The 25,217-nt window shown below is 45.1% G+C and overlaps 1 protein-coding gene across 1 annotated transcript in view; it reads right to left on the minus strand.

Moving 5' to 3' along the window:
- GABRB2 (gamma-aminobutyric acid (GABA) A receptor, beta 2) overlaps positions 1-21,438 on the minus strand; it is a 196,299-nt gene extending 174,861 nt beyond the window's left edge. Inside the window, exon 1 of the mRNA XM_015415862.1 lies at positions 21,224-21,438. Coding sequence (XP_015271348.1) covers positions 21,224-21,429 — 206 coding nt within the window. The 5' untranslated portion in view covers positions 21,430-21,438. The remainder of the gene's footprint in view (positions 1-21,223) is intronic.
- Between the last annotated feature and the right edge of the window lie 3,779 nt (positions 21,439-25,217).

Genomic DNA, 25,217 nt, shown 5'->3' on the forward strand with positions numbered 1-25,217 from the left:
ACACACTGTACATATTTTGAATAATAAACTTTAAATGGGCATTTTAAGTAATTCAAAACTTCATGAAAATGCTTCCAAGACCATAACTTTCAAACATTCCAATTGACTTTAAAAACAATATCCCCCCCCCAGCGCCTGTTCATTGAATCAGTATCACCATTGCCATTTGAGGCTGCAAGCCACATACCATGGAAGTAGATGCAAAATGACTAATGATTTTGAAGGAGTGGCTCACTATTCATCTTTTCATTTTCCCATCATTCTTTCTGCCAGAACACTACATATTGTCCCAGCAATCCTGTAGAACACGGATTTAGATGGTATGGAAACTAAAAACAACAGATGATGCTTAGAGGAAATTAAATGAAGTGAAACAGGCAAAATGTGTCCGGATGCATTCCTCTCTCACAAACAAATGGACAAGAATTGAAAACAGATATTTAATATATTTTTCAAAAATCTTTCCTTGTTTATTTAAAGATGCAAAACTGGAAATGGAGAAATCCCTGAGTTCACAAGAGGTGGGAAATATTTCACGTATCAACATTCTGCTTATTTTGTGATTGTACTCTTATTAAAATATTTATCCATAGCAAACAAAAAAGCATGCGTGAACAGGAATATGGCCAAAAATATTCCTCAAAAATTAGCATTTTAAGCATTTTTATATAGTTAAATTGTTATACATAGTGGCAGGAATGTGCAGATTATATTTTTAAAAGGTACAGAAAATGAGCCATATCAGGATTAAATACTACCAGGTGAACTTCTCTTCTTACTACAGGGGGAAAATCAAAGATAATGGGGGTGGGACCGACAGCCATTCCCAGAAAAAAAGTTTTAAGCCCGTTTACTCTCTCACAGGTACCTTAAAATATGAAGAATTTGCATTATACCACATTGGAAGCAATACTTAAAGATTCCAAAAAAGACAGAGGGCAGCAAGCAGAGTTTTTAGGTTGAAAGTATAGTATGGGTATGCCAAATTGTAACCGTCACTGAATGAATGAGGATAGACCACTTATGTGAATATTCCGAATCATGGGAACAGCTTCTATGCACATACAGTTTGTAAGCTATGACTATATTCAGAAGTATGCACGTAGATGTGTGTGGGGGGGTCACAGGTGGTGGTGATGGGTGGAACCAGCATTCTGTTCCACACCCCATCAGTTCACACTGACATGCCTACCAGTTTGTATTTTGCAAAGGACCCACTATTGACATAACACAGGACTGCATACACTGGCTAGGCAGTGATGTAAAATTTCTGAAAATTTTCCAGTTTGGAGTGGGGGGAGGAAATGTTGAGAAAGCTGAAATATATGGAATACTTACTGCCCTTTCAAACTTAATTTTATTGTTTTCACAACATAAAATATAACATTTATAACTTAGCATATCAAATTGCAATGTTTGACATATTTGTGGGATTTAATAGTTATAAATGCCTTAGTTTTCTATAAACAAAACTGAAAATATACCCAATAATTGAGAGAAAATGCAAGCTGAGGCACCCTATGCTACCTTAGCACATGTATCTTAGTTGTAACTGGATGCTGTCTACTTCCTTCTGTGGTTACTGGTTAGAGAGCACTCAGTTCTCAATGAAACTTTCCAAGTTTTCCTCTGAGGCTTTGGTGCTGTTTCTGCCCCACCTCCTTCTGATCTTTTTTTCCTCTCCAGCTAGCTAGGGAAATAAATTGCTTGTTACCCAATCTGTGGGCATATGTGTCACAATGGTTGAGGGACAGGTGAAAAGGTGAACCTCAAGGGAAGACTCAGGTCAAAAGGACAACAGAAAGAACGCAACAGTTGAGAAGCAATGAAAGCCCTGCATGTTCCCCTCATGAATAGGTATCCTTCCAGGGGCAGAAATGAAGCATGGAGTTAAAAGCAGTACATGTCTACAGCATGCCTACCTTTGGTTTAAAAGCCTTTCACTCATTCTAAAAGAGAAAATATTTCACAGAAGCTTTTTTTAGTACTCCCAGATTTTCAATTTCCATCTGAAAAATAGAGGGGGGAGGAAGCTGGGGGGGGGATTCTTCCCAAATTTTCCTGGTTTCCCCCCCTAGGTCTTCACGTCTCTATGGCTACAAAGCACAGAAGAGTTAACAGTGTACCAAACAGAAAGCACTGTGTCATCCCTTTGGGGACAGCGCTCAATACAGAATGCTGTTCCAGCCCTATTATTTTCTGCGGCAACACCCGCTAAAGTAGGAAGCCATGAATACAAATTTCAAACACAGAGTATGGAAATGCATGTCTATCTGGACAGAACTGAACTGACTGAGGAAACAGGCAATGAACTGTAACTGAAGTGAGTGTGAAAAACAGGTTGCTTACCTAACTGATGATCTTCGAGTGGTCATCTACGCATCACACCTATGGGATTAAGGCACCTGCGCTGACTCTGATCGGGAAACTTCTATCAAGCTCAGCAAGGATCTGAAGCCCCTCCCCTTAGCATGAGAAGAACTCCACCCACACATGCCCACAGGGTGGGACTCCTGTATCCCGCCAGTTCTTTCTGACCACTGCAAGCCTCCAGAGAAAAATAATAGAAAGTGAAGGCTGACAGCAGAGGGGAAGGAGGGCGGGTGGTGTGAATGCATAAATGACCACTCGAAGATCATCAATTACAGGTAAGCAACCTGTTTATCTTCTTCATGGTCTCTATGTATGACACATATGGGAGAGTAGCAAGCTCTGGTCTACCTGGAGGAGGGTGCTGGCAGCATCTCAGGAGACCACGGATTGCAATATCAATCTTCCCATACGTGAACGATGTTGAGCATGAACTTCTAGAGCGTAATATCTAACAAATGTATTTGGGGTAGCCCAGGATGTGAAAGAACATATATCCTGTAGGGGAACCCCCGTGAAGAAGGCAGTAGAGGTTGCCATTGCTTGTGTGGAATGAGCCTTGGGTGGACAAGTTAGAGGCTTCTTGTCCAGGAAATAGCCAAGTTTCATAGTCTCAACAATCTATTTAGATAGCCTCTGCATCGATATTCCACGATCTAATAGATGGGGGACGTAGTACACAAAAAGATGTGGATCTTTCCAGTCTTTGCGAGTCCTGTCCAAACAGAACAGGATAGCCCTTTAACATCCAGAATGTGCCACAATTGCTCCAAGTCCAACTTTGGCTTAGGATAAATATCAGGTAAAAATATTTGCCTATGAAGGTGAAACTCTGACACCACCTTAGGGAGAAAAGTGATGTCCGGGGCCAAGGCCACTCCATCAGCTAGAAACTTCAGGTAAGGAGCATCATGCCTGAATGCCAAGATGTCACTGACTCAATCTGATGGTGAAACACTGATATAGCTGCTAAATAAACCCTAAGGGAGGAATGAGTCAACCCCGCTTCAGCAAGAGAAAAAATAAAGTAAAAAATTTGGGGAAGACACACCTTTGTCGGATCTCCTAGGTAAGGATGCAGGAAGGTGAGGAACTTAGACCACTTGTAATGGTACGAGATCCTAGTCGACTGTTTTCTACAATTCAGTAGGACCCCCGCTACTTTGTCTGAGAAACTCCGCCCTGTATCCTCCAAGCTGTCAGTTTGAGGTGGGGCACATTGTGGTAAACAACCTGACCCCTGGATGCCAGAAGCAGGTCTCACTTCCCTGGGAAGTGTAGAAAGACCCCGCCAGATAGTTGCAGAAGCAGGGGGAACCACAGTTGCCTCAGCCACCAGGGAGTCACCAGGATACAGTCTGGGTTCTGCTGCAGAAACTTGTTCAACACCCATGCTATAAGCAGAAGCAGTGGAAAAAGGAACAGCGACTTCCAAGTCCATGAAACCAGTTCAGTTCAGTTCAGTTATCCTTTATTGGCATAAAATACCTTAAAAGAGGATTACTATAAAAAAAGGAAATATACATGTAAAACCATATAGAACCATGCATATAGAGCCGAGCATTTTACCAACTACATAATATTGCATAGTATTGCATAAAGCAATTACTCATTGGTACTTTTCCTAGCATAGCTATATCGCTGATTGTAAAAACATGGTTACATCTCCCTTATAAATAAAAGCCGAATGGTGGTGGCACTTCTCTAGGACATTCCACACGCTCCAAAATCAGTTCGCTCTCTGATCTGTCATTCAGAGGGTCTCCCTATCCACTGGCTGCTTTGCCTGAGTCCTGCCTCCAACATTCTAAACATTTTGCTGTTCCTCTCCCCCTGTTAGCCGAATTGCTTTATCTACAGCAATTGGCAATTTATAACTGGTTCTTGCCAAATATACCAAGGTCCTGTTCCCACCAAGGATTACCAGAGAAGGAGTCGAGGCTGGTGTTGTTAAAATAAATGTCTTTTACTTAAAGAATATAAATCTCATACAAACAATACTGATGCACTCACACATTCAATCAAGTTCCTCAGACATACAGTATTAAAATAAGCACTGTTGCATTAGCCGGTGGGGGTGATGATGGGTGATACTTATCTGTTTTCGCAGCTTGGTTGTTCCAATGAAGAATGGATGGGAAGAAATAGAAATCTAGGGAGTTGTAACACATGACTAGAACCAGCCAGCACGTGTGGGTCTCTTGACTGCAGATCAAGAGATCAAAGTAGAGGCAAGGGTTTGGGTATAGCAAGCAGGACAAAAGGGAAGTAAAAAGCAGACAGGGGTTGTTGTGGGGAATGCTAGCTAGCAAGGGCCAGTTGAATGGTCCTTACCTTTTATAGGTGGTCTATCGGGTGGGAGGTAACTGTTCCAACCTGTGTACCCACCTACCTATTAGTCCGTCCCAAAACGTTACCTATAGGAGTGGGTGGTTGCCTATAAGGAGTGGTCAATATTGAAATCTAAAACCTTACTCAAGGAAGACATCTGGGCAGGTGAGAAACCTTGCTGTCAGGATGTTTTATTGAAGTGTTGATCAAGGCTGGCCATCCTATTGTAAACCAAATGTCCATTTGGCAGGAAATACCAAAGTAGAACAAAGCATGGATGTGTTGTACGTGATCACAACCGTCGATACCGGGTAAATTGGTGGAAACCATTATTAAGGAAAGAATTAGTAGGCACATAGATGAACAAAACCTATTGAGGCAGACTCAACATGGGTTCTGTAAGGGAAGATCTTGTCTCACTAACCTGTTAATGTTCTTTGAGGGGGTGAACAAACATGTGGACAAGGGGGATCCAATAGATATTGTTTACCTTGACTTCCAGAAAGCTTTTGATAAAGTTCCTCATCAAAGGCTCCTAAGCAAGCTCAAAAATCATGGGATAAAAGGACAAGTCCTTTTATGGATCAAAAACTGGCTAATTAATAGAAAACAGAGAGTGAGTATAAATGGGCAGTTCTCCCAGTGGAGGGGTGTAAGCAGTGGGGTACCACAGGGATCAGTACTTGGTCCACTGCTTTTTAACTTGTTCATTAATGATTTGGAGTTGGGAGTAAGCAGTGAAGTGGCTAAATTTGCGGATGATACGAAGTTGTTCAGGGTGGTGAAAACCAGTGAGGATTGTGAGGCACTCCAAAGGGATCTGTCAAAGTTGGGCGAGTGGGCGTCAACATGGCAAATGGGGTTCAATGTGGCCAAGTGCAAGGTGATGCACATTGGAGCCAAAAATCCTAACTATAAATACACGTTGATGGGGTCTGAACTGGCAGAGACAGATCAAGAGAGAGATCTTGGAGTTGTAGTAGATAACTCACTGAAAATGTCGAGACAGTGTGTGACTGCAATAAAGAAGGCCAATGCTATGCTGGGGATTATTAGGAAGGGTATTGTAAACAGATCAGCCAATATCATAATGCCGCTATATAAATCAATGGTGCGACCTCATCTGGAATACTGTGTGCAGTTCTGGTCACCACACCTTAAAAAGGATATTATAGCTTTGGAAAAAGTGCAGAAAAGAGCAACTCGAATGATAAAAGGGTTGGAACACTTTCCCTATGAGGAACGGTTAAGGCGCTTAGGGCTCTTTAGCTTGGAGAAACGACGACTGAGGGGTGACATGATTGAGGTTTATAAGATTATGCATGGGAAAGAGCAGGTAGAGAAAGAGGTACTTTTCTCCCTTTCTCACAATACAAGAACCCGTGGGCACTCCATGAAATTGCTGAGCGGTCGGGTTAGAACAGATAAAAGGAAGGACTTCTTCACCCAAAGAGTGATTAACACATGGAATTCACTGCCACAGGAAGTGGTGGCGGCTACAAGCATGGACGGCTTCAAAAGGGAATTAGATAAGCATATGGAGCAGAGGTCCATCAGTGGCTATTAGCCACAAGGTATAGATAGGGACTCTGGGGCAAGTGATGCTCTGTCATCTTGGTGCTTGGGGGGGGGGGTCAACAGTGGGAGGGCTTCTAATGTCCTGGCCCCACTGGTGGACCTCCTGATGGCACTGGTATTTCTGGCCACTGTGGGATACATGATGGTATTACATTGAATCTTGCTAGAGAAAAGGCTATACACTGTTGCAGTATACCACATAGATATGGGGCCTTTCGGCCTACCGTGAGGTGCATCTCAAAGTTCAGGGGGAAACACGATTTGTTGGCTAAGCTATAAAGCTTTTGTGTTTCAATGTTGAGGACTCTGCATTTAATCATCTGGAAAGCGCCTATAAAATGGAGCATAAACAGTGAGTCCAATGGGATACTCATGGTAGCTATTTTATTCTCAATGTATGATAGCCAGTTAGACATGTTTGACTCTGTGAGTCCATTAAATCAACAGACTGTCAGGGAAAGAGGATCCGTCCCTCCCCTGCAGCAAAATTGGAGACACTTCGCGTTAAGATGTGTCGCAAAGTCATCTATCTGAGGATGACCCCATTGCTGAAAAATGGGTCAATGATATTTCCAATTCAGCTCCCATTCATGTAGTTTTGCCCCCCCCCCTCTGCTGAGGGCAGCCGCTTGAACATTTTGAACCCCTGGCAGATGTGCTGCTGACATCCAAATGTTGTGACCCAGACACCGGTCCCAAAGAGTCAAGGCCAAATGACATAGTCTGCAGGACACCGTGCCGCCCTGTCTGTTTATATAACAGAGCGCGGCTGTATTGTCTGTGAGAATTGCAACAGTTCTTCTCACAACTATTGGAAGAAAGGACTGAAGCACATAGCGAATAGCCAGGACCTCCAGAAAGTTTACGTGGGCACCCTTCAGGCTGCTTTTCTATGGCACCCCCACATAAAGACCAGTCAGGTAAGCCCTCCATCCCCACAGAGAGGTGTCATGGTAATGGTGACTGTAGCAGCCGGAGGATGAAAGGGAGCATCCCGTAAGAGATTCGGGACATGTTCCCACCACCTCAGAGAGAGACGCACATCCAGTGGCAACACACACTTGGTCTGAGAGTCCCTGGAAGGTGTAAAATTCCAGAGGAACCATAGTTGTAGTGGGCGCATGTGAAGCCTTGCTATGGAAAGCACCGCTGTTGTGGCTGCCATCAACCCTGGAAGGCTCTGGACATCCAAAGCAGTCATAGCTGGGAGTGAGCGAACTGAACGTGCCATCGCGGCCAGTGCATGATCCCAACAAGCAGGGAGGAACGCCCGACCCAGAGTAGAATTGAGTGTGGCCCCAATGAAGTCCATTCATTGATTTTGCCTTCGAGCCAGATCTAAGGTGTTGGTGCTTCACCTAAGTATGGCTCTTAGTGTCCTTCTTTGTCTTAGCTGTCGGTGTCGAAGTTACCGACTTGGACTTCGATACCGTAGTTGTCGGTGTTGAGGGTCTGGCATCAGAAGCAGGCTTTACTGGTGTCTCCAAGGGTCAAGACTGATCCGTCAACACCGGCTGGGGAGGTACCTCAAACGGAGTAGATGAAGCCATCGGCTTTGGACATAATGCTGACTCTAGAAGAGCCGGCTGGAGTCTTGCTGCTCTGTTTTTCCTGGTTTGGTTGGAAAATTTGGCTGAATGAATTCCACTCTCAGTCCTATGTGCCTTTCCCAGACAGAGAAAGCAAAGAGAGTGTCCATCCGGTGTGGCAAGCTTGTTGCCACACTGGGCACAGCGTTTGAAGAACCCCCAATGACTTGCCATAGACAGAGAGGGACCTGAAAGCAAGAAGGGGGGGTGGAACTGACTGAAGTCAGGAGAGCAAAGAAAGACTCTTTTTTTTTGTTTAGGGAAGAGAAAAAGATGTAGAGAGGAGTCAAGAAATGCTGAGCTGAAGGGGAAAAAATAAAGAAGTACTTTCCCTTAAAAAACAAAGTTCTCCGAATGAAGCAGTTCGACTGATCAGCGCGGCGGTCAGAAGAGAGCTGGCAGGATACAGGAGCCCGCCCTCTGGGCATGCGTGGTTGGAGTTCCTGCGCATGCTGACAGGAGGAGCTCCAGATCCTCACTGAGCTTCACAGAAGTTTCCCAATCAGAGTCAGCACAGGCGCCTTAATCCCATAGGTGTGATGCATAGAGACTACGAAGATCTGAGAAGTACCAAATATCGGTTTCAGTGGCTATGCTAGCCCTCACCTCTGACCTTTGGAGTCTGCCATATGAGTGTCCTTATGCCTACCAAAATGCTGCTACTGGAACTGCATGATACTTTATATTATGGTTCTATAATTTTTACAGTTAAGTAACACACCACAGGGTGCATCAATGGATACAAGCTGAAGGTTGTGACTTATCTTTGGTTTTCAACTTACAAACTGATCAAATGAACCCTGTGATCAATATGCAGAAATGGATGGAATAAGGATGGAACAGTATATTTGAGACATGAGGAAGACAAAGTACAGGTCTATCATTCAAATTAGCAACAATTACACAATTTTGTCCCTCACTGCGAAACCTTAGCCATTCCATGCAGTCCTCAGCTTCAAAAAGTTGTTGCTCACCCTTTTTTCTGCCATCTGCACTCAAATGTCTGCTAAACTATTTCTTTGAACAGGCTACATTTATAGTTTTATAAATTCGATAATAAATAATAAATAAATAAAATAGTATTCCTTTCCTTGATCCAATCTTTTCAACCAACCCAATGGGGGGGGGGGGACAAATGATAAAACAAACAAGCCCATATATAGACTCAAAGACTAAAACACCAGTCTCATGAAATAACAAGCAAAAATGTGGTGTTTTTGTAACGTTGCAGAAAGCACTCTGTTCATCTAAGTCTTCTAAGATGTACAGCTTCTGCATGTGCTTAGGAACTTCCTGCCTATGGGGCGGAGACCATGCTAGCCGCCCTTGCAGGTGACCTCCGGAGACATCTAGATCGGGGCGGGTCAGTGCTGCTGTTGCTGGACAGGGCTGGAAAGGGCATTACAAGCCATGACTGGATGGTTCAAGCAGAGCCAATTTAAATTGAATCCAATGAAGATGGAGGTCCTGTACCTGAGTTGTTGGGGGGGGGGGGTTGGGATTGGGAATTTAGCTTCCAACCCTTGACGGGACACCATTGGTGCCGACATCGAGGGTGAAGAGCTTAGCGGTGCTCCTGCATTCCTCTCTTTTGATGGAGGCCCAGGTTGATGCCGTTGCTTGATCGGCCTCTTATCATCTACAGCTGGTCAGGCAACTTCCCTATCTCACTCCCCAGGATTTAGCTACTGTGACCCATGCAATGCTCACTTCCAGACTAGATTATTGTAATTCACTCTACGCAGGGCTGCCCTTGAACATGACCCGGAAATTGCAGCTAGTATAGAATGAGGCGGCGTGTATGGTGACGGCAACCCCTATGCGGGCTTGCATCCAGCTGGTGCTGTGCCAACTGCACTGGCTGCCGATAGAGTACTGGATCCACTTGAAGGTTCTGGTGTTACCCTTTAAAGCCCTGTATGCCCAGGGGCCTGCATATCTTTGGGATCGCCTCTCCCCATATGTGCCCCACAGAGCACTGACAATCAATCAACATTTACTGGTTGTCCCTGCGCCAGGGTTGTCCAACTAGCCTCAACCAGGGCCAGAGCCTTTTATTCCCTGGCCCCAGCCTAGTGGAACAAGCTCCCACTTGAGATCAGAGCCTGAGGGATTTATTACAATTCTGCATGTCCTGTAAAACCTAGCTGTTCTGTCGGGCTTTCGGTTGAGGCAGCTGATCTCCAGATGCCAAAGGTCAGTTCCCCTGGAGACAATGGCTTTTTTGGAGGGTGGACTCTATGGCATTATACCCCACCAAGGTCCCTCCCCTCCCTGTACCCCCCAGGTTCCACCCCTCAAATCTCCAGGAATTTCAAAACCCACAGTTGGCAACCCCAAATGAGTCCCATATAAATGCTAAGGCTCTAAATATCTCAGGCTAGGTCTACACCGTCAACACATCCAGTTTCTTGGTGTTATCTGAGGAAAGTACAATTCATTAAGAGCCAATGTGGTGTACTGGTTAAGAGTGTTGGACTAGTATCTGGGAGGCCTGACTTCAAATCCCCACTCATACCATGGAAGCTCACTGGTTGACCTTGGTCCAGTTACACTCTCTCAGCCTAACCTAATGCACAGGGTAGTTGTGAGGATAAAATGGAAGAGAAAAGAGTGATGCAAGCCTCCTTGGTTCCCCATTGGGGAAAAAAGCAAGATACAAATGAAGTGAGTAAATAAATAAATATATATATGTATCTTAGAAAATACCCGTTTTGCCACTAGGGACATCTAGTCCTTACATACCAAGTTCCCTGATAAGACATCTTTGATAATAGTGCAGATCTTGAAGACCTCTGGACACATGGGAAAGAAACTCTCAAAAAATCCCACCAGGACTACAACATCAGCTTTGAGCTGTTCGGCCAGGCCTTTGGCTGAGGCAGCGGATGTTCAATGTGTAGCCTCCCTGAGGTTCTTGTCACCCATTAACAACTGCTGGCCATTGTTTACATCCTACTATGGGTCAAGACCTCTCACAACCATTAATTTTTCTACTGTAGGGCTGTGACCACCATTTTAATGTATATGAAAGAGTCTTAATATTTTATTTATTTATTGTATTAATGTAATGCTGTTTTTATTGTATTGACAAAATGCTGTTACCCTCCCTGAGCCTGCTCGTGGGAAGGGTGGAATATAAATATGAAGAAATAAATAAAATAAATAATAAATCCCACTGTCAGCCAGAGCATGGATCAGTCCATATAGTTGCTACATATTCCGGACACCAGTGTACAACTATGTGATGAACCCATAAGCACTAGTTTATACCAGACAACTCACATGCACATCTGCATGCTTCCAGCTACTACCAAACAATACCAAACCAAATAATCCATTGTCCGCTGTCAAGTGCTATATTACTACTGCATCTGCTACAAATCACCCAGCTAGAGCCTCTCACCTGAAGGATTTCCAACAGGTTTTCTTGGGATTACAATACCTACCCCCAGTGAGATACAGAATACACTGACAAAGCCAGACAGCTATCCAAAAAGAGACTACTACAATACAGACCCAGACTACAGAAATAATATCTGAACCCCACTCATTGTTACCCACTGGTTACGGCTCAGACCAGTCCAAACATCATGAGTGACTTGCTGTCAGACTCACTGTGCATTTTGCATTTTACAGCTCGCCTGTCATTGGGAGAGGAGGTTCCTCTATCACTCTCTTTGATGTGCCTGGGGCTTGTCACCCTAGCGATGCCAAATGTCCTGGCGTCCCAAATGTCTGTGATCCCGTTTTCCTTACTAGGTAAAGGCTACGTGCCTATGGGGGAAGGGGGGGAGAGTTGATGGTTAGTTCTGGTGGGCAAATACTGGGGGGTGATTGGGTCCTGATCTTTAGTGCCTTTACTTGAACCCACTATATCTACAACCTTCGCCTGTTTAACTTCAATCCTAACAATAGATGTGTCTAGGATGGTATCTATCAACTGTTTCAACAAAGTTAGCTTTCTGCAAACTGGCTGGTGTTGAGAACTGATTTAACCAGGAACCTGACACTTGCAGGCCATCCTGGATGATGACATTTCTCTCACATACCGTTGCCAACTTCCAGGTGGGACCTGGATTACTCCCAGAATTACAGCTAATCTCCAGAAGCTAGTTCCCCTACAGAAAATGGCAATTTGAGAGAAAATACTTTATAGTATAGCACAGCTACCAAGTGAAATCCCTCCCCCAATTCCCCCTCCACAGGCTCTGCCTCTAAATCCCCAGGAATTCCCCAGGCAGGAGCTGGCAAACCTGTAGTTATGCAGGCTTTGGAGGGTAGGCCTTTCCTTATTATAGACAGCCCCATAAGCTAAAACAACAGACCTCCTAACACAGACACAAATTCAGAAACCAAACCCCAGAACATGTGGTGTAGTAGTTACAGCGTCAGATTAGGATTTGGGAGACCCAGATTCAAATCAGTACTCTACGAATGGAAATGTGCTGGGCAAATACCATCTTCCCCCTCCTGCCTTTGTCTCAACAAGGACTTGGGATTTATAGGTGTTAGTATCTTACATATGTTAATTACTTCAGCTATACTCCTATATGATCCTGAAACGGAAAGACCCATCATGAGGTTGATTGAGTCAATCAAGGAAGCCACAAGGGCCCTCAGTTTGCAAGACCTGAGCAAGGCTGTTAACGATTGGATGTTTTGGAGGTCACTGATGGCACTTAACAGATATATACACACACTCCTATAACATTATAACTGGATTTCCTTTTCACGTTTCACCCTGTACTTTCCTAGATAATATTTAATGTCAATCCTTATATAGAAATATTGATTTCTAAAAGCCCCTGCCTTCCCCTGAGATGTCTTGCTGATAACCTGCTGTGTCGTATTTCCTCAGCCAAGTGGCCTGAACATTTGGCCGGAGAAACTTTATAGCCCTGCCATATAACCACACATTCTTCACACTTCTATGCTGGAAGCTAGGCCAGCGTGCAAAAAGTCATGTAGCCGATGGGGAGACTGGGGGTTGGGGTCACCTGACTGCAGAGGGAGTCTCCAGACGTCCAGCCTATCCCCACTTGCACCCATGACAACAAAGAATTGGCCATCCCCCCTGCCCAGTCGCAGTTGGTTGCCTGGCCACAGCTGATTGTGACTGGAATGGGCCTATAACTGGTCATTCCCAATGGGAGAGAGCTCTGTTCTCCCTGCTGCTCTCTGTGTGTTCCTGCTCTCTCGCTACTTGTTGAATTGCACCTGGAAATGCTGTCCCAGGCAGACCAAAGACCTGCTTGGTAACTGGAGCACATAGTGTGCAAATATGGGCTTTCCCTTCAAGATCCCCTGGAACCCTGGACTGTAGATGTTCCTGACATGGTAAATATGAAGCATTAATGTTCAGTTAAGACAAACTGCCTTAGGCTTGTTATTTTGAAATCTTTATGGTCTAATTGCAATGCTCTGTGCTGAATAAAAACTTATTCTTGTTTCTAACTTGTTTTTGATGTTGTAACTGGGATTCCAAGTCTATTTCCTGTGCCTAAACGCTGACCACACAGCGCTACCACTGTGATAGTAATTGTAAAGTCCCAGAGGCTAGCTAAGAGTCTGAACCTTGCTCTTGGGCTGGAAGGGGACTCTAGTTAAAAGAGGTTCTGGTGGCTTATTGTTCTGAATCCAGAGAGGGTAGCCTACCTCTCTGGGTTGTTGTTTAATGTATTGCAAAAGTATAGGATTCCCTCTCATTCCTGGACAGGCTTGGGGGGCAAAATCCTATACAATCCTACTTTGCCTATCTGTCAACAGCTGTGAGTGGTCCTTACCCATTCTGTGAGAACTGGTTACTCTTTTGATTACATCCTTTTTTAAACTGGCCTCCCTTTGTAGCATTTTCCCTCCATTACACCACTGGCCTTATGGATATACACTCGGTGCATCTGAGAAAGTGAGCCTGGACAAACAAAAATTTAAGCAGTTATAAAACTTGGACTCTTGTTTCATTTTCCTGTTACAGGAAAATGGCTGTCCATTTGGAAGTATGTGGAACCTGTGAAAAAGTAAAGGAGGTATTCAAGCATTTATTCCACCAAACCAAAGGAAGGCCACAAGCTGTATGATACATAGACCATGAATCTGTGTTTATTCTAAGCCCCCAAACCATCAGAGTCTGGAAAAACAGAAGTTTTCTAGTAGCCAGTGCCAGCGTGAGCACACTAAGGGGCGGGGGGGCAGGGGGGAGGCAGGGAGAGAGAGAGAGACTGCATGTAGTTTTTCTCTTCTGGTTTGATTTTTGACATCTCCCTCTGGCCCTGTAACATATTTCCCATCTGTTCATACAGATGGCACATTCCACCAGTCAAAGGAGCTGGTGTCCCAACATTCCAATATATTACGCTACCCTGCAGAATACTGAGGCAAAGGAAAGGGTTCAGTGTTTCCAATGAATATTAAGTAGGAAGGATGCATGCAGAAAGTTAATGGTGTCATTTTTTGCCTAGCACTAGAAAAGTTTCTGCAAACAGACAAAGTCCTATGCAGAATAGCTCCAGCATAAGCCTGTCAAAGTCAAAGGCAGTTGTCTGTCAGGTGCAGCAGTGATTGCAGGGTGATTAAAGCCATGAGGGAGCCCACCCCAGCAGTAATACCTTAGTGAACTTGCCAGCCCTGCCTCCAAAGTGGCTTCTAATACTCCTCCCCCTCCCCCTCCTACACTGGACAGGCAGCTGCCTGTCAGGTGCTGGAGAGGAGGTGGGATGCTTACAGCCACCAGGGAGGTTTGCTCAGCAGGATTGCCTTAGCACTGCTGCTGGCCCAGCCTCCCTAATGCCTTTAAATACAATCCCCCCCAACACCAGACAGGCGGGTGTCTGTAAGGTGTAGGAGCAGGGCCAGAGTACTTTAATCCATCAGGGACAATGCCCCAGCAGGATCACCTTAGCGATGCTGCTGGCCCAGCCTCTCTGATGGCTTCCAATACACTCCCCCCACCTCCTACACCTAACAAGTGGTTGTCTGTCAGGTGCAGCAGCGCTTGCAGGGAGCTTAAAGCCACAAGGGAGCACGCCCCAGCAGTAATGCCTTAGTGATCCTGCCAGACCTGCCTCCAGAGTGGCTTCTAATACTCCTCCCCCCTCCCCCTCCTACACCGGACAGGCAGCTGCCAGGAGGAGGCAACTTGGGAATGCAGCAAAAACATTTGCACATAATACTCCTGCAGTGCACTGAGCTGCACAGGCCAAATACCAGCAAGATCACTCTGAGGTGCTCAGAACAACACAGTCTCCATATGAGCAAAACAATCCAGGAACACAAGTAGAGAGGCCATCACTTTCATGGAAGGTGGCAGGAATTGACTTAACAGATGACTACTTCTTAAATGGACAGTTCTATTTGGCCTGCTCCAGAGTGAGCTCATCAAGCAGCCTGGTAATTCTATTACCTATGGGCAGAACCACCAGCATGGTCTACAAAGAAGTCCTTCGGTAGAGAGAGAAAAAGTACATATGTCTCACTTCATTTTTTACACTACAATCTTCTCCACTAGAATTCCTAAAACAAATGTCACATTTCAAACTTCACATCATTGCTATTATAACCGGACTAGGAATAAGGCCCATTGTGAAAATGAATACAATGAGCTCTAGAAAGAGGCTCTGGGAGCATGCCAAGGCCTTGGCACTCAGCGTCAATTTGCTGTGGTGACCTCCTCAAACCCCACCCTCTCCAGGCTCTACTCCTGAAATTCCCAGCCTGGAGTTGGCAATTCCATCCCCTTCCCAGCTAACCATCAACCTACTGTTATCTGGCCCTCTGACTGCAGCTGACTTCTGCCCTCCCTCCTGGAGATCAGTTGTAATTCTGAGTGATCTCCACCCCTCACCTGGAGATTGGCAACAATGGTTCCCCATGAGGGAATGGCTGACTTGGAGGGTGGAGTCTATGGCATTGTACCTGTCTGAGGTCCCACCCCTCGTCAAACCTCACCCTCTCCAGGCTCCATCCCTCAAATCTCCAGGAATTTCCCACCTGGAGTTGACAACCCTATCTCCTTCCCAGCCAATCATCAACCTACCTTTATCTTCCCCTCACTTTTCAGCTTTCCACCCATCCCACCTGCAGCCTCTACCGTGCTCTGAAGCCCTGACTGCTACACCACATTGGCTGCCATACAGGAGCCATCTCAGCAGGATATAAGGACACAGAGTCCACCATTTTCTCCAGGGGAACTGATCTCTGCCATCTGGAAAGCAGTTGTAATTCTGAGTGATCTTCAGCCCTCACCTGGAGATTGGCAACAATGGTTTCTCCCAACAAGCACTAAGGGGAAATGTATTTTAACTCAGAACACATTTTACCTCAGAACAGCAACAGCAAACTGTTTAGAATGTTATAGGCAAAGGTAATTGAGGCCACATATGCAAACGACCTCTGTGTTCCGAGGCAAAGGCCAATTAGGCCACATATGCAAATGACCTCTGTGTTTATTTATTTATTTATTTTATTTATTTTTGGATTTATATCCTGCCCTCCCTGAAGGCTCAGGGCAGCTAACAACGAGGCACAAGTGCCAGAATTAAAACAGATAAAACAGCCTAAAACAGTAAAACAATACAACAACAAAGTGTAAGTGCAAGATGGGGTAGATCTTAGTCGAATGGCATTGGTCCCGCAACTTGTCATCCCCTCTCCTTCCAGGGTCACCTCGCACCCAGAGGGAACCACATATTGGTGGTAGTGGTGCGATGCTGCATACATATCGTGGTGGAATTATAGTGGCGGCGGCTCCTACTCGAAAGCCTGGCAGAAGAGCTCTGTCTTACAGGCCCTGCGGAACTGAGAAAGGTCCCGCGGGGCCCAGATCTCCTCTGGGAGCTCCTTCCACCAGGTAGGAGCCGCCACTGAAAATGCCCTGGGTCTAGAAACAGCAAATTTAACATCCCTGGGGCCTGGAATTTCCAGGAGATGTTGACTCCCCGACCGTAGTGCCCTTGGGGGAACATATGGGGAAAGGCGGTCCCTTAGGTAAGCTGGACCCTGGCCATACAGGGCTTTAAAGGTAAGAACCAGCACTTTGAAGCGGATCCGGTATGCTATTGGTAGCCACTGCAGCGCTTTCATCACAGGCTGAATGTGATCCCTCCTAGAGAGACTCATCAACAGCCTGGCTGCCACATTCTGCACTAGGTGCAGCTTCCGGATCTGCGACAAAGGCAGCCCCAAGTAGAGAGCGTTACAGTAGTCTAACCTCGAGGTGACCATCGCATGGATCACTGTGGCCAGGTCATCGCGGTCAAGGAAGGGGACCAACTGCCGAGCCAGCCGAAGATGATAAAAGGCCAATTTGGCCGCCACCCTTTGTCCCCGACCTTGGAGAAAAGAGGCAACCATTGAAGGGCAAGTCCCTGAATTACCACGTCGGTGAGGCAGTGGGTCAGCAACTGGTGGTCAACCATGTCGAACGCAGCCGACAGATCTAGCAACACCAGTGCTGCCACACCACCCCGATCCAGATGCCTACTGAGATTGTCAGTCAGGGCGACCAGCACCGTCTCTGTCCCATGACCCGGGTGGACGCCGGACTGGAAGGGATCGAGGACAGAAGCATCATCCAGAAAGCCCTGTAGCTGTAACGCCACCGCTCTCTCAATAAGTTTGCCCAAATAGGGCAAATTGGACACCGGCCGATGGTTGGCCAATTCGGCTGGGTCCAAAGATGGATTTTTCAAGAGAGGGCAGACCATCGCTTCCTTGAGTGCCTCCGGGAACCGTCCCCCCAAGAGGGACATGTTAATAATCTCCCGCAGGACACCTTGGAACCCCTCATGGCATGCTTTTATGAGCCAGGAGGGGCACGGATCAAGGTCGCATGTGGTTGGGCGTACAGATATGAGCAATCTGTCAACTTCCTCCAGACTGAGCAGGTCAAAACACTCTAAACCTGGCGCCAAAGGCGTGCAAGGGGCCTCAAGTTCACTTACTGTTTCAATTGTGGCGGGGGGGGCACGATGGAGCGCCAAGACTTTGTCTGCAAAATAGCTGCAAATGCCTCACAGCCAATATCCAATTCCCTAACATTTTGCCTGCCCTGTGGCAGAGCTGTCAAAGACCGAATTATACTAAATAAGTGGGCTGGGCGTGAGCTAGCAGATGCAATCGAGTTTGCATAGAAGTCTCTCTTTGCAGCTTTGACTGCCATCTCATAGGCTTTCATAAGCGTCCTATAAGATGTTCTTGATGCCTCATTGCGAGCTCGGTGCCACTGTCTCTCTAGCCGTCTCAGTTCTCGCTTCAGCTCTCACAGCTCCTGGGTATATCAAGGCGCTCGCCTAACACGAGTGTGGAGAGGGCGCCTGGGAGTGATCTCATTGATGGCTGAGGAGAGACGGAAATGCCAGTCCTCCACCAGCTCATCCAACGAGCCGACAGGGGGCCTCAGATCCCGCAGGGCCATCTGGAATCACATTGGATCCATTTGGTGCCACGAGCGAGCAAAATTCCACTCGCCGCCTAAACAAGGTCGGGGTGGAATGTTCAGACGGGCCATCAGGGCCAGGTGGTTCAACCATGGCACTGCCTCTGCAGTGATCCGGTCCACCCACACCCCCGCTGCAAAGCTCAAATTGAGCATGTGACCGGCCCAATGCGTGGGAGCTGAGATGAATTGAGAGAGTCCTAGTGCCGCCATGGATGACACCAGGTCCGTAGCTCAGCTGGAGGTCATGTCCTCGGCATGGACATTGAAATCACCCAAGACAATCAGCCTAGGGTGTTCCAATGCCCAGCCTGACATGAGCTCCAGCAGGGACGACAGGCTACTGGCTGGTGCGTTAGGCGGTCGGTACACCAGCCAGATTGCCAAACTCTCATCAGCCTCCAGCATCAGACCGACACATTCCACACCCACGATCTCCACTGACGGAAGCGCCCTGAAGGAGTAAGCCTCTTGAATGAAGATAGCCACTCCTCCCCCCCGCCCCCTAGTCTGTGACTGGTGGAGGAACGAGAACCCAGGTGGGGCAAGCTGGGTGAGAGCTACCATTTCACCCTCCCGCACCCAGGTCGCGGTCACGCATGCCAGGTCAACCCGTTGTTCCTGTACAAAATCCCGATTGTAGCTTTGTTGATAATAGACCTGGCGTTCCACAGCACCAGTGACAGAGGGGGGTTCTCCATCCTGGCCCCACTGCCGGCCACCCTTGGGATGGGCCGTAGGCTGGAACAGCGCCAAGCCGCTCTGTTTCTCTGCATCCTTCCCTTAAAGCCCTGCCTAGGCCCACTGCAAAACTTCCCCCGTCCCAAGAGCACCGGAATTTGCTGACCAGACATTTGTTACACTGGTGATCTCCGCAGTGCATCAGACCAACCAATAGAGAGAATGACTGGAAGTAGCAAAATCCACTCCTAAGGCAACAGATTAAACACTATCTACTACCGCTGACTAAAATCAAAGTGCTGTTATGCAAAATACTAAATTACCTGACGTAAGAAGTCATACCAGGGAGTCCTGACTATCAAAACATTGTAAGTCCCTGAATCACAATCCCCCCAACCACTTCCATCACTCGTACAGCACTCATCCTCAATCCTACTAGTAGACAACTCCCATCCACCCACATGCACACAAAGCTGTTGCCAAATTGAGAGAGTCTGCAGCTATGTCCACAGCTGCCAAGGGTACAATGCAAGAGATGCTACTTGGCAAATTCACTTGCTGTGTGACAAGGACAAACAGCTAAAAATGGTAAACAGCTAAAAATGGTGTCATGTACTGGGGGCTTAAAAGTGAGTCAGTTAACTGTTTATGACATACGAGCAGAAAAAAACAAATATTTCAGAAATAAACAGCTGTGCTACTGTTAGTCAAGATAAGCACTTTGAAGGTTAGACAGAAATATTTCATATGTACATGTAATCATGCATGTTTGTAAGAATGTCTCATAAATAAAATCAGTTGTTTGTCGTGAACTAGCTTAGTCAATGATCAAAGAATCCAACTTTAACACAAAAGCACACATCATCAATAAATGTTTCATATTTCACACTTCAGTTTTTCCTTACCAAATACCACAGATCTGAGCACACCTACCTGGGAATCGATCTAATTGAATTCAGTGATACTTTTTTTTTTTTGCCACGGCTAACTTAACTAACATAGGGTTTTCATGCCAAGAGATGTTCAGAGGTGGTTTGCCACTGCCTGCCTCTGCATAGTGACCTTGGACTTTCTTGGTGGTATGTCATCCAAATACTGACCAAAGCCGACCCTGCTTAGCTTCCCAGATCTGATGAGACCAGGCCAGCCTAGCCTATCCAGGTCAGGGCATTGCGATACTTACTTCTAAGTGAACTCGTACAAGGTTGGGCTGCACAACTGCAAGTTCGGTTTTGTGTGTGCATTTTTTGAAATCTATTTTGACATCCAGTTTTGTGATAACCTTGCTAATACCTTGTCCTCTAGAGAGAGAAGGTTTTTATTGTATTTAGCCATAGGCCATTACAAACCACAAACAGAGAAGAATGCAATAAAACATAGAGAATTGTATAAAATAAGATACAGTCTAAAACATTATAAATCCATAAAACCGAGGTTATAAACAATTAATTCACAACATACCCACTAAAATCAGTATTAGCTAAGAACAGCGTTGGCCCGTATTTTCCTTGCAGCCAAGGCAAATAGAGCCATTCTATTGGATACATCGGCATTGGCATCGGCTAGCAAAAATATAATCTTCTCTGGGGCTGAATAAAAGCTTAAAATTGGTAAAATACCAGAAAAAATTTGACCTAGGCTGGGAATACAATGGGCAATCAAAAATGTAATGGGAGAGATCCTCAATAGCAGAAGAACCACAAATACATAAACACTGTGCCTTGGGTGTTCTACTATAGCGGCCGACCAATACGGCCAAGGCATTGATTCAAAACGCAGAAATGTAAAAGCTGCTCTAAGGTTATGATTATCTATATTAACCAGGTAAGGTGATCTAAAATGGTCATTCTTAAATTACCTTGTCCTCTAAAACAAAGCTGTTAACATGTGATATAGACCTGTCATGCTAGACTGAAGCACAATTTTGCATCACACTAACTCTAACAAACAAACTGACTGAAAGATGTGTTCCATAATATGTCAAGTCTCAAGAAAGCATGCTTACTTCTTATAGCAGCTTTCTAACTTTATTGCTCATTTCTGAATAAAATGTAGCAAGTTTTGAAATAATTAAGAGACAAAAATTAATCCAAACTGTTTCAAAGCAAGTACCTCTGGAACTATTTTATTTGTTAAAATATTTTCCTACATTCCAACCCTGATGTCTACAATTATACCTGGAATGCATAGGTATCAATAGTAGGTTTAAAGTTTGAAGTTTAAAATGTTTGATGCTGACCTGAGACCATAGAGAACTGTCCCATCTGGATGTAAACGAATCATCCTGTTCTTCACAGTGACACCATGTACAAATGACTTCTTATCATTCAGGAAGTAGGTATCAGGAACCCAAAGCTGATCTGCTACTCTATTGTCCAGGGTAAGGTTTAAAGGTATTACATTATACGAAAGCCTCTTATCCCTCCATGCTTGCTGAAAGTACATTGTCAAGGTATAGTCCTGAAATCATAGAAGAGACAGGGAAAAAATAGGTTGAAATTGGTTTTAACATTGCTTTTATTGCTTGAGATAAACAAGTAAGTTCTCCTTCTGTAAGTATCCATATACAGCCCAAATGAGTAGGAATCTAGTTAACATTACCCTCATCCCTGGCCAGGGCCAAACAAGGAAGTATTCACTATGGGTGTTAAAAATATTTAGCCAAACCTGAAAGTAGTAAGTTTTCCCTGCATTTTTCTTGACTAGATTTGAATTTTACATCATTACATTTCACTTTCTACTTTCTGCATTTCATAATTTCCTCCCTGTGCTGCTTTTCCCCGTATCTCTGCAGAAAAGGACTGCATAGTTCGTATACACTCTGTGCATCTGAAGAAGCACCTATAGTTAATGTAAACTTATACTGGAATAATTATTTTAGTTTTCAAAGTGCCACTAGACCCCTGTTTAACTTTGGTTCAACAGACTCTGGAACCATATTCAGCCGATATCCTTTATTATTTTTATTTATTTAATTTATATCCTACCCTACCCCAACAATGGGCTCAGTATTATGATTTGAAGTTTATTTGTTACAGTTCTAACCTCTAAATTAGAAGGAATGCACTTTTTCAGATATACAAGTCTCATTACGGAGAAACATTGCAAGCCTTAATTTTTTAAAAACGTAATACAGTGACTCGGTAAATATTTGACAGGAATAGTTTTGTCTTTAAGGATCAACATTTCATTATGACATGCTTATGAAACGTAATCATACTTTCCTTTCCCCAAATGCACAGTATCAAAATCCCGTACTTATTAAAATAGTAGGAATGAAATAATTCATGACCTTATAAAAGCATCCATCTTGCCAGCAGTCTGACATTGGTTTGGAGTACAGGACATATTGCCTAATTTTGAGCAACTTATACAATATTGTGATTCAACATTTGTGTGCTAATATACCTGAACGTTCTCTTGGTCAGACACAATTTACTCCACAGATGACTACATTTGTCTGAATTTGACAAACACACTGTAACAGTTGATACAGCTCTCAACAATTTCTGACCTTTCAGTTTCCTTTTTTGGTCAAAAAGCATATTTTCAAAAATCAAAGCAAATGCCACAGTGACCCTCCCAGATCACACACTATTAGCCGAACTGATTTATTTACAGCAATTGGCAATTTATAAATGGGTCCTTGCCAACTATACCAAGGTCCTGTTCCCACCAAGGGTTACCAGAGAAGGAGTCGAGGCTGGTGTTGTTAAAATAAATGTCTTTTACTTAAAGAATATAAGTCTCATACAAACAATACTGATGCACTCACACATTCAATCAAGTTCCTCAGAAATACAGTATTAAAATAAGCACTGTTGCATTAGCAGGTGGGGGTGATGATGGGCAATACTTATCTGTCTTCGCAGCTTTGGTTGTTCCAATGAAGAATGGATGGGAAGAAATAGAAATCTAGGGAAAATTCACACACGACTAGAACCAGCCAGAACATGTGGGTCTCTTGACTGCAGACCAAGAGATCAAAGTAGAGGCAAGGGTTTGGGGATAGCAAGTGGGACTCAAGAGGAGTAAAAAGCAGACAGAGGTTGTTGCGGGGGTTGCTAGCTAGGAAGGGCCAGGTGAATAGTCCTTACCTTTTATAGTGGATCCATTAGGTGGGAGGTAACTGTTCCAACCTGTGGACCCACCTACCTGTTAGTCCATCCCAAAAACAATCCTATTGGCTGCCTATAGGAGTGGGAGGTTACCTATAAGGAGTGGCCAATATTGAAATCTAATACCTTACTCAAAGAAGGGCATCTGGGCAGGTGTGAAAACCTTGGCATCAGGATGCTTCATTGTAGTGTAGATGAAGCTGGCCATTCCCTTTGTGAACCAAATGTCCATTTGTCAGGAAATACCAGTGCAGGAACAAAGCAGTGATGGGTAGTATGTGACTACAACTATTTCTGCAATGGGGACTGTCTCTTTTCAAGCTGTTGTTTCTTACTGCTCACAATAATGGAGGTATGTGCTTCTTCACCAGGCTGGTAACTGTGTAGCTTAATCCTTATTTATGTGTAAGGCTTGTGCAGGCACCTTCTATGTGTTACATCACAACAGGTGACTTAAAGTGTACAGTTCTCTGAGCCTATGTGTGTGTGTGCACAGTCCATTGTGTGTAGCAATAAATATAAGTCCATAAAGCAAAATATCAAGTTCATTCTCTAACAACACAAGTATTCTAGGGTTGACAGGTGGGACCTGGAGATCTCCTGGAAATAGAACAGATGACAGATGTCAATCCACCTAGAGAAAATGGCTGCTTTGGAGAGGGGACTGTATGTCATTATACCATGCCAAGGCCCTCCCCTCCTGAACCCCCCCCCCCAAGGCTCAACCTCCCAAACCTACTGGAATTTTCCAACCAGGATTTGGCAGCTCTAAGGCATTCTGTGTCTAAAAACTTCTTATCAAAGGAATAGAAAGAATGGTATTCATTCTGGTACACAAAACCTAGGAAACCTTCAATGATCTTGGTTTTACAGGGGCAATGTTACTTGGAAGTAAAGAGGGATTTACTTCAGAGAAAATATGGATAAGATCGTAACAGAAGACTCAAGATGCATAAAAGGACCAGTGCAATCCTATGTATCTTTACTCAGTATAATATACACGGATCCTTCTGTTGCCATTGTATTGCTTTACAGTGAAGATGTAATAATCTCTATACATCAAATGTAGATCAGTGAAGATCCTTTGTCAGGGACCATTCAACTAATTTTGGCTACCAAAAGAAGGAAAGCTCCATCTGCCCCATTAATCATATGCATCCCTAGAACTTTATGTTTCTCTTCAGGGATTTCCCCCAGCCATGGGGACCATCTCTCTCTCTCTCTCTCTTCCTCTCTCTCATTCACACACACACAACATTTAGCACTAGGTGTGTATAATATGCCATTTTAAAATTTCTGTTAATTTTTGGACATATTTCTTCTCACATATTTTCTTTGCTAGTTTCCCCATTTTATTTTATAGAATTTCACAGCTTTTTACCATATACCATTTTACAACATTTTACACCATTCATACATTATACCCAAATTTAATGAAATTTATATATATGCAAGATAGCCAATTTTGAGATTTTGGTTGGGAAAAAGTTGACTGATTTCATCCCAAGGTATGAGAAACCACAAAAGAAACTCCAGCTTTCAAACTGAACTGCAGAAACCACAAAACTCATTAATATTCATGTGCATCGATTGTTAGTTCATTGTTTAAACTCCTTCCATGGAATAGAATGATCTTTGAAGAGTTATGAAAATCTGGAGTACAAGGGGTGGACCCGCGATACTCGCGGCGGGGAAGGGAGGCAGAGCTCCAAGCTGGGTAACAAAAGGGGGGGGGACAGCAGAGCCCCAGAGCCGCAGAAACCTCTCTCACACGGTGTCTGAGTTGCCGTCCTCCTCCCCGGCCTCCATCCCCAAATCTCCAGGAGTCTCCCGACCTAGAGGAGCTGATCCCCACCCCCACCCCGCCGGTGGCCAGGGAGCCACGGGGGCACGCAACCTCCCGGAGGAAACCGGCCCCTTTTCCGCAGCAGCAGCTGCCGAAGTGGTTCTCCCGGCCGCGTGGCCAGCCTGAGCCAGGGCACCGAGCGGGGCGGGGCGAGCCCCCTGCGGGGTGGGGTCGCCGCCCATCCCCGCCGTCTCGGGCCTACGCGCCATCGCCGTCGCCCCCAAACAAAGGAGGCTGCCCGAAGGAGACGCCGCCGGAGCACCTAGCCA

The sequence above is a fragment of the Gekko japonicus genome, unplaced genomic scaffold (genome assembly GCF_001447785.1).
Source record: "Gekko japonicus isolate JY-2015 unplaced genomic scaffold, Gekko_japonicus_V1.1 scaffold46, whole genome shotgun sequence".
NCBI lineage: Eukaryota > Metazoa > Chordata > Lepidosauria > Squamata > Gekkonidae > Gekko > Gekko japonicus.